At 43.9% G+C, this 10335-nt stretch overlaps 1 protein-coding gene across 1 annotated transcript; it reads left to right on the top strand.

Annotated features, from left to right (window-relative positions):
* The first annotated feature begins 6853 nt into the window (after nucleotides 1-6853).
* On the top strand, nucleotides 6854-10097 carry LOC133428786 (putative nuclease HARBI1). The gene is made up of 5 exons (XM_061716580.1): nucleotides 6854-7275; nucleotides 7377-7503; nucleotides 8099-8210; nucleotides 8301-8393; nucleotides 9733-10097. Exons 1-5 carry the CDS (start codon nucleotides 6854-6856, stop codon nucleotides 10020-10022), a joined length of 1044 nt encoding a protein of 347 aa, XP_061572564.1. The 3' UTR covers nucleotides 10023-10097.
* Nucleotides 10098-10335: the final 238 nt, after the last annotated feature.

The following is a 10335-nucleotide window of genomic DNA, read 5'->3' as shown; positions in this document are numbered from 1 at the left end:
ACGTGGTCTCTCCTGCTAATTCCTGTCAGTACTCGTGCTGCTGCATTTTGGATCAGCTGGAGCCTATTCAGCAAATTACTTGGACATCCTGCTAACAACACATTACAGTAATCTAGTCTAGAAGATACAAACGCATGAACTAGTTTTTCTGCATCACTCTGTGAGAGGATTTTCCTAATCTTTGCAATATTACGGAGATGGAAAAAGGCTATTTTACAAACCTGATTGACATATGGTTTAAACGACAAATCCTGATCGAAAATAACACCAAGATTTCTCACAGTTGCACTGGAAGCCATCGCAACACCATCTAATCCCTTCCTAAGATGCTCTGGACCAAGAATGATAACCTCTGTTTTATCTGAATTTAGAAGCAGGAAATTTCTGGACATCCAGTCCTTGATGTCCCTAAGACATGCCTGAAGTTTAACTAACGGTTCTGTTTCATCCGGCTTCATAGACAAATAGAGCTGCGTATCATCAGCATAACAATGAAAGTGTATGCCGTGATTCTGGATTATACTTCCCAACGGCTGCATGTATAAACTGAACAAGATTGGCCCTAGCACTGAACCCTGCGGAACACCATAACAGACCCTTGACTGTTCTGAAGAAACCTCATGTACATGAACAAACTGGAACCTGTCAGATAGGTATGATTTAAACCAACATAGAGCTGTCCCTTTAATCCCAACAACATGCTCTAACCTGTGCAGTAAAATGCCATGATCTATAGTGTCAAAAGCAGCACTGAGGTCCAGTAGAACCAGTATGGACACTAATCCCTTATCTGAGGCCATAAGGAGGTCATTCGTGACTCGTATCTGATGGGTGAGGAGCTGGATGGTCCGAACTATTTTATTTTGCTACATTGATCCAACGAAAAATAATTAAAAACCGTGCTTATTAATCACAAAACACAGGTTAAACATCATGACCAAATCCGCTCCGACCCGGTGTGTCAGTGATCAGCGCAGACAGACTGCAGCTTTGCCTGAATTATGGTTCCGCGTTAAATCGACGGCGTAGCCAACGGTGTAGGGTTGCAGTACGGTGTGCGTCGCCGCGTACCCTATGCCGTCGGTTCTGCGTTGGTGTGACGCGGAACCATAAATCAGCCTAGGCGGATTTATGGTTCTCCGGGAGCAAGGGCTCTGGCGGTTGATGTTGATCCGCGGACCAAACTTGTTAAGGAGCATCAAACTCACTCTTATCTACGCGGAAATAACGCTAAAATATAAAGAAGGCGTCCCAAAGTGTGATCTATGGTGAAATAGGAAACTGAAGATGTGTACGCTATATGTGTAGGCTGTTCCCACTGTTCCCTCCACTTCTGCAGCGCAGCTTTAGCCCCGCCCACTGCAGGCGTCGACAGTACCTGCCGCTTTCAGTGTGAACGCTCCAAACAGCGAGATGCTGGCGTCAGGAGATTTTTGATGCTTTCAGTGTGAACGCAGGGTTACGGTGTGTTTGCAGTGTGTTTACATCGAAGGGATAAAAACATTACATTAACATTCATAGTTAACTTACCTTGGTTGCTTTCATCAGGTTGGTCTTGTTTATCCTCAAAGCCGACATCAACCCCACTGTTTTGGGCAGTAGTAATGGGTCTTTGCCCAAAAATCTCATCCATCATGTCGAATTGGGGGAAGGTAGATGGGTCGGATCCGCTGGTACCGTTGTTTTTCTTGGCTCTGTAGTACATCTTTTTCAGCGTCTTCCAGCAGTGCTTGATTTGGTCTGGCGTTCGTATAAATGCTGCTTCGCGCAACTTTTGACTCACCTTCTTATAAATTTCGCTATCCCGGTACTTTCTACCATCTATAAATGCCATAATGTTCATATCCCTCATTAAATTTATAAAATAATTAGTCTCCTCCTCACACCAAAAGTGTGGCGTGGTCTTGCGTTTGTCCATGTTTAGAAGTACATCCTGGACTCAAAAGAAAATTCGGGTTATTCAAAGGGGTTATTGGTGTTTACATGGCCGAGCAAATTCGGGTTATTGCCAATATTCGGGTTTTAAAAGGGTTATTGAGTGCATGTAAACGCAGTCAATAAGAACAGCTGAACTGTTATTTTGGTCTCACCAAGTTTCAGTTAAAAACATCAAATCCAGGCTATGCTCAGTGATAAAATCATTAATTAAAAATGTTTTTCCAGCTGAAGACCTAACGTTTAATAAAGCCATCTGGAGTGTTTAATAAATAAAATATAGCTACTTATGCTAGTGTGATAACCATGAATTGTGCTATAGTGCACGCCACACAATAGATATGTTCACGTTGGTCTTTATTGAAAACCGCACAATATATTGTTTTTCTTATCGCCAAATTTAATATGCATTTGTACTAGTTGACTGCAAGTTTATTTATTTTTATATTTATTTATTTATTTATATTTAAATACATATGTATGACCAGTCAAGATACTTTTAGGTATACCGTAGTAATGTATATATATGAAAGGGTTTTTTGGTGTTCTGTTTCAGGTGATTGCTTCCTCTGATCTCTTGATTGCTGACACCTGTGTCTCGTCAGCCTCTCAGTCTACATATGCTGCTCTGGCTCTGGTTCTGCTTCTCACTTCTCTGCTGTTCATTGTTCAGTCTGTTGTGTTTCCATGTGGTTGTGCTTTTGTTCCTATGTGATGCTTAAAACTTTTCATGCCATTATCATGTTTTTCTTCATCTATATTCAAAGAACTAGTTTAGTTATTTTACTTCAGTTTAATTTCCAATGGGCAGTGTCAACAGTGACAAAGTAAACTGCTGCTGCATTGACATGAAACCATCAGGGAAACAACGCTTGTTCGTGAAGGAATATTGACATCCAGACTAGTGTCTAAAAAAGATCCCGGTGAATGATGTTTGCATTAAAAACTTGCTGTTTGGCACCAGTGTTGCCAACTCCTCAGTATGGAAAGTAGCTATTGGCTGTCATGACATCACCTAATATGCTATTTGTATGTAACTGTAATGGGAATAAAGTGGTGGGAAAGATTAAAAAGAGCCCAAAAATTCCAGTATATGTTTAAGATCTACTAATTGGGGCGCACTTACAGTGCAAAGGCCCTATTGTATCTGTAAGAAATATTTTTTTCCTCGTTTTTATTTTTCAGACGAAATGAGGGCCTTTTTCCCCCCTAAACGTGTCCCAAAAGTCACCAAATTTTGCACACAAGCCAGGCCTGGCGAAAAAAAAATTTATTTATTGGTTTGCATTAATGGGCATGGCCTAATTGCTCAACAGCGCCCCCTAGAAAACTTTGTGCCTCAAGCCCCACAATACGGTTTGACGTACAGATGGCTAAAGTTCCATGTGACGCCACTCACGCATGAATCTCACGAGATATCTCGTGAAAATCCCGTCTCTTGTTCGAGGGGGGAGGAGGGGGTGTCATCAGAGACTGCAGTGTAGCCAAACAACCACCAGGGGGCATCTGTGAGCAGGAGGACACCGCTCAGCCCCCAGCAGCAGAGAGCCAAATTATCAATGTAGAAGGAGGACAAAATAAGCTCAGGCTTTCAGTTGACGCTTATTATTATTTTGTTTAATGTACTGTAGGACACATGTAAACAATATTGAAAAAACGACCAAAATAAATAGTCATTCATTCATTTATTCCACTGCTGTTCTGAGCTGTTGCATCCTGACTCTGTAGCGTATTTTTCTCCTAAAGCCGCAGTGCGGGGTGTTTTTTCCAGAGATGAACATAGTTACTGTATGGTCGTTGTTTTCGCTATCTTTTCTTCTGGGCAAAAAGATTCTTACAAAGCGACATGCTACCATTGATTGTATTCTATTGTACTGCTCAGGGCTTAAATATAAAAATCAACGCCTGCTCCGTGGCGCAGTTGGTTTAGACCAGGGGTCCCCAAACTTTTTTCAGTGGGGGCCACAACAACTTTCCTTTCTGTGATGGGGGGGGCCGAGGTTAGATTATAACAGGAAATGATCTGCCCCCGCTTAACCAGCGGACTTCAGTGTAAAGCACATCTCTGTGGGCTGATTCTTCTTTCTTTGCAGCACAGTGCTTGCTGGTGAATCAAGCAGTGTACTTGTAGCGGGAGTGTGAGACCTTTCTGCCATTTCCTTTTTCACGTGCCCGACGAGCCCCCGCGACGCGCCGGTCATATTTGGAGCACCGTCTGTTGTGATGCTGGCCAGCTTAGACCAGTCCACATCCAACTCTTCCATTGTTTGGCAAATTTTACCAAAAATATCCTCCCCTGTTGTTGTATCTGTGAGACTTTGGAATGCTGCCAGCTCCTCGGTAACTTCAAAGTTGGAATTTACTCCCCGAATAAAAATGAACAGTTGTGCTGTGTCCTGCATGTCGTTGCTCTCATCCAATGACAACGAAAAATACACAAAATCTTTAACTTTCTCTTTCAGCTGGGTGGTAATGTCCATTATCCCCCATTTCTTCATCCCGCCTGGTGACTGTAGATGCGGACAGACTCACCGCGTTTAGGACATCTTTCTTGTCCGGACACACCACCTCCGCAGCAGTGCTCGAACACTTTTTAATAAACTCCTCACTGAACGGCTTTCCACAGCGTGCTATCAGTTTAGCTACCTTGAAGCTGGCCCGGACGGATGCCACGTTCATCTGCGTCTGACGCAGTAATGTGCTCTGTTGGGCTAATCCACATTTTAGCTTATGGCACTTTTGCACTAGGACTTACTGAGCCCGACTCGGCTCGTCACGCCTCTACCCGTTTGTTTTTCCACAGCCAGGTGAGAAGTGGGGGGGTTGGGGTGAAGCTGCTGTGACGTACTCGATTGCGCAACCGCTTTGTTCACGTCGGCGCTGATCAGAAATCAGCTGGAGCCGGGAGCGGCTGAGAGTAAAACAGCCCGTCTACATCTCTTTTTTAATTCTCTCGTCAGCCACCAGGTTTATGAACATTTGCACCTCAGAGTTGGATCACCAAACAGACGTTTGCGCTTTATAATAAAATCGCCGCGAGCCGCGGGTCGCTCTCGCGCTGACTCCCGCTTCCTGATTCAAACGTCTGACGGCCCCGCCCCCCGACCAATCAGTGGCGCGGAGGGTGATGACGTCAGAAATAGTCCCGGCTCAGCCCGCATAGAACCTCGCCAGAATGGTTACAGAAAAAGTATCGGCTTGGAGCGGCTCTACCCGTCTCAGCCCCTAGTGCAAACGTGCAAGACGGGGCCGCGCCGGGCGGAGGCGGGACTAGTGCAAAAGCGCCATTAGTCTCTCCTCACTTGGCCCTGCAGGCTAGCACATTGCTCTCCATGGCGGGTTTCATAATGTCGACGAATGTTAAATTCTTTGAACACTGCTACCGTTTCTTTGCAGATCAGACAAACTGCCTTTTCATCTGCTGTTTGAAAACTCTGAATCTATTTTTCGTTTCCCCAAAACTTTCAGTATTTTGTCGTCTTCTTTTTTTAAATATTTTTATCCCTGTTTTTTCCCCCATTTTATCACCCAGTGCTCTTACATAAGTAACAGTCCTGGGCATTGCCATCCTCTACCAACCCCGGGAGGGCCCTGCACTGGTCTCCTCCTTAACCTGAGGAGTGAGCAGGCCGCATCTTTTCACAGGGTGGGGCTTCTCCGGCCGGACGTAGCGCGTGGAAGGATTACGTTATTCCGGCCGAATCCTCCCCACCCCATCTGTTCCCCGGTTGGCCAGAGGGGGCATGTATAGCCCAGGACTGTTGCATGTTTTTGTGAGGGTAGCTCACATTAGCTACCAAGGGAACACGGGGAGAACATGCAAACTCCACACAGAAAGGCCCTTTCACCAACCCCACCCAGGGTGTGGGCGCTGAAGTCATGGGGAAACTAAAACACACACAGCGTCCCCGGCGGGAATCGAACCCAGGACCTTCTCGCTGTGAGACGGCTCTGGAGGTTGTGTTTTTTTAGTTTCTTCTTTCCTTTTGTATGAGGTGTATGATATTATTTTACCTCTCATGACGGTTTTCGCTGTTTCCCATAATGTGCATGCTGTTATACCAGGGGTATTATTAATTTCGATGAAGGATGCCCATTTTTGTTTGAAGTAGTCCAGAAATTCCTTGTCTTTGAGTAATGAGTTGTTGAAGCGCCATCTGGGGGGAGGATGAGGTTGGTGTTCTGCTAGGAAAGTAATACTTATGGGTGCCTGATCAGAGATTATAATGCTATGGATGGTTGGGTCTGTTATCTTATGTGTGATAGAATTGTTGACTAAAAAGTAATCTATGCGGGAGTAGGATTTATGATAAGGTGAGTAATATGAATATTCATTATTGCTAGGATTATTTTGTCTCCAGATGTCCATCAGTCCATAATCCGACATGTACTGTTTAAGCAGGGATGACGGTTGGTTAGATCTATTGATGGAGGTTGATGAGGAACGGTCTATGTTTGGATCCAGGACTGTGTTAAAGTCACCGCCTAGGATGATATAAGAGTTAGAGAAGTTGGATAATGCTCAGAATAGAGAGTGAAAAAACAGGGGAAAGTCTGTATTAGGACCATAAATATTTGCCAGTGTTATTGTGTCTTTTCCAATTTTTCCTGTGATGATAATGTAACGACCCTCTGGGTCAGTCAATGTTGAGGTATGAGAGAAATAGTTATATGTGGAGTGGTATGTCTGGCCAATCCACCTGGGGCCTGTACTACGAAGCGGGATTTGGGGTTAGCGAGGTAACTTCAGGTTTAACCCTGGGTTTTCAGGACTACGACGGTGGTTCACTTCTTACCGGGGTACATCGCCATGGTAACTTATGCTGAACAGCTAACCTGCTCCGGAGCAGGTTATGTTCGAGATACAGATCGCCGGGTATAAAAGCACCGCGCACTGACCAATAAGCTCTCTTGGAAAATGACATGCCCTTTCGAAGAGAATCCAGTGGAGCTCGGTGCGCGGATCGTGAGAGGATCCCTCCGAAGAGAACGCGTATTCAGGGACCGCCAAAACCCCTTTGCTTTCCCTGATGAGTACCTGTATGAACGATACAGATTCTCGACGGAGAGCATGGCATATTTGTGTCAGCTGCTCGACCCGTATGTGGCCAGTGCCACACGTCGGAGTCGTGCGCTCACAGTGCCCCAAACCATCTGCATTGCCCTGCGGTACTTCGCCACGGGTACCTACCTGTATGCTGTGGGTGATGCTGAAAATCTAAGCAAGAATACAGTCTGCAATGCCATCCATAAAGTGGCACGTGCCCTCACAGACATGCTGGATGGATTTGTTGTGTTCCCTGGCCACTTGCCGACGCAGTCTGTTAAAGAGGGGTTTTTATGCCATAGCAGGTAAAATATACATCAACCTATTTAACTACTTCATCTATAAATAATGTACACCCTATGACGTATACTATTGTATATTAAATGCAGCCTACTCCCGTCATAGGGTTCCCCAGAGTGATCAGTGCCATAGATTGTACGCACATTCCCATCTCTGCACGTCTGGGTGAGAATGAAGCGGACTATGTCAACCGCAAGTCATTCCACAGCCTCAACGTTCAGGTAAAGTTTGCAATGGTAATTTGCAATACACATTGTACAATCAATTTGGCACTTAATAGCAATATGTTGCCTTAAGTTAGAACTTGTAACCCTTTGTTAGTTCTCCACTTATTTTCATCTAGTATAGTACTGTCCGTGTGTGTGTGTGTGTGTGTGTGTGTGTGTGTGTGTGTATATATATATAGAATACAAAAAGCTTGACATAGAGTACAAGATAAAGAAAGTAAAACTTCCAGGCATGGGAATACACATATGTATATCTCTATGGTAATCCACACACCTCATTGTGTTTGTTTTAAGCTACGTGTGTCTTGTGTAAGTCTGTCATTTATGTGATAGCTGCTGTAACACTAAACATTCCCATTGGGAACAAAATAAAGTTATCTAATAAGGGTACTAATTGTTTGGTCATACTGGTACATTGCAGGAAATGCAGTAGCCTGGATAATTAAAAGTAATTCCCTTTTAGCACATGTGGAAATATATGCACATAAGGACAAAATGACACAGCACAGGTCCTGTCAAATGCACATTGATGCTACAATGACTTCAATGCTATTATCTTGTGGATTGTTAACCACAAATGCTTTTGCAGATGACATGTGACCATAATTGCATGGTCACGAGCATCGACGCCAAGTGGCCTGGGTCGGTCCATGACTCCCGGATCTTCAGGGAGTCCACACTGTGCCACAGACTCGAGCAAGGTATGGCAACTTTACTCTGCATATATGTCTTATGTTCTTTAAACTGCATTCTGTGATACTGATCATGGCATCATTCCTTTTTATCGTCAGGGCTGTTCAGTGGAGTGCTTGTCGGTGACAGGGGATATGCCTGCCAGCCCTTCTTGATGACCCCCTATCCTGACCCTGATGCAGGGCATACCTGCCAACATTGGGCTGTGAAAAAGAGGGAGATTTTCTGGGTTAGCGGTTGGAATGCTCCACTCACAACATCCCCGCCCTGATATAAACAAGGCGACTTTTAATGAGCTTTAAATCCATAGCTACAATGAAATGTGCTAAAATGTACCTCCCAAAATGACTCTACAGCCTTCTTGGAGCCAATTAAGTTTAGTATTAATAACAATAAAATACAATATTTGTAGAATTTTCCAGGTTCCCTTTGTCACCCAAGGACCTGTTGTAATTGTAGTGTCAGACTTTGCAGCTTCAATCACTTTCTTGGAGGGTACATACTTGTGGCCAGGGCTGGTATGGTTTATCCTGCAAGAAAGGAGTGTGCAAAGAGTAGAATTATCCATACTCATTGTGTTTCCTGTGAGGATCTTTTCCACCATGCTGAATGAGCTCTCTGAGCTTCATTGCTGTGAGAGATGCAGACCATTGCCTTCATCAGTGATGCCAGATTTGTAAACCTCTCCTCCTTCCCTAGAAGAACCCAGAACCTTCAACTATCTCTTCCTGTGGGAGATCCTTGCTTGCTATGACTTGATACTCCACCAACTCTTCCCTCAGCTTTTTTTCAAAGCATTTTCTCAAACAAAACAAATTTTCAAATTTTCAAATAACAAAATAACATATTTTAACCATTTTTCAAACAATAAAATAACTGAAAAAATCTGAAAAATGGTTCAAATATGTATGTAACTTGAAAATTTTAAAATATGTTTATGTAATGCTTTGCTGATGAGAGAATATATTTCTCTATTTTTCTTGTTTTTATGAGGGGGGATATATATTGTTTTTCGGCACTACCTTGTTCTCTGTAGCTGATATAACATGAATTACTCCTATGTGGGATCAATAAATTATTTTTGCCATCTGAGAAAATTAAATATATTATATTTGGTGCCTAACTGTTTCCCAAGTATATTAGTGCGTGTGTGAATGAATAAATGAGACGTAAAACGTAAATCTCTTTGTAGAAAGGCGCTTTATGAAAATAAGTCCATTCACTTGTATTAGTTTACAGCGCAGTCTTGCCACATCCAATATGGCGGCGACGTTGACGTATCGCAGCAGCTCCATGGGGCGGAGCTTAGACGTAGGCAGTGCTTTTGGGTTGGGTTGCCAGGTTTGTCAGGAATCCGTTAATATAATACATCCATGCAGGAACCCCGACACGTGAAACACCATTGACTCATTTCACTTTAAAATCGGGAGATAAGCGGGAGAAATTACAAATCGGGAGCAGGGCGGGAGAAATGGTTGAAAATCGGGAGACTCCCGCTTAAATCGGGAGTGTTGGCAGGTATGGATGCAGGGCCACAAACTAGATTCAACGTGGCCCTTTCCAGAACCAGGGTCAGGATAGAAATGACATTTGGCATCCTGAAGGCCCGCTTCACCTGCCTTCGTGGGCTCAGAGTGGCCCCAGACCGAGCTAGCAGGATTGTTGCAGCATGTGTTGTGCTCCACAATGTCGCCACCATACGGAGGGAGAGGGCCCCTCCTGTCGACCAACATTCCCCTGATGTGGTGGACCCCATCACCCTCGACTACCCTACTGGCAGGGCTGTGAGAGAGGCCATCACAGACCAATTTTTTGCCTGAACAAAGAAATAACAGGCCTTGTATTTCAGTTATTCTTTATTAATTTTTTTTCCTTCCATCGGGTTATCTTCTGTTCTCCCGTTCCTGAGGGAAAAAAGGAAGAAACATTTTAGTTTGTTTCCTGGAATAAAGGAAGAAACATTTTAGTTTGTTTCCCATGCCAGGAAATGAATTACGTTACTGAATTACCTTCTTTTCATACTCCAGTTTCTACACCTCCAATTTAACTTTCTTTATTTTGTATTTCTTGTACTCTATCTCTAGCTCCAGTGTCCTTTTTATAAAGAGCTCTCACATTGTCTGCTCCAACCTG

The sequence above is a fragment of the Cololabis saira genome, chromosome 3, assembly GCF_033807715.1.
Source record: "Cololabis saira isolate AMF1-May2022 chromosome 3, fColSai1.1, whole genome shotgun sequence".
Taxonomy (NCBI): domain Eukaryota; kingdom Metazoa; phylum Chordata; class Actinopteri; order Beloniformes; family Belonidae; genus Cololabis; species Cololabis saira.
The sequence above is the reverse complement of the archived record's forward strand: the minus strand, read 5'-3'. Positions and strand labels throughout refer to the sequence as shown.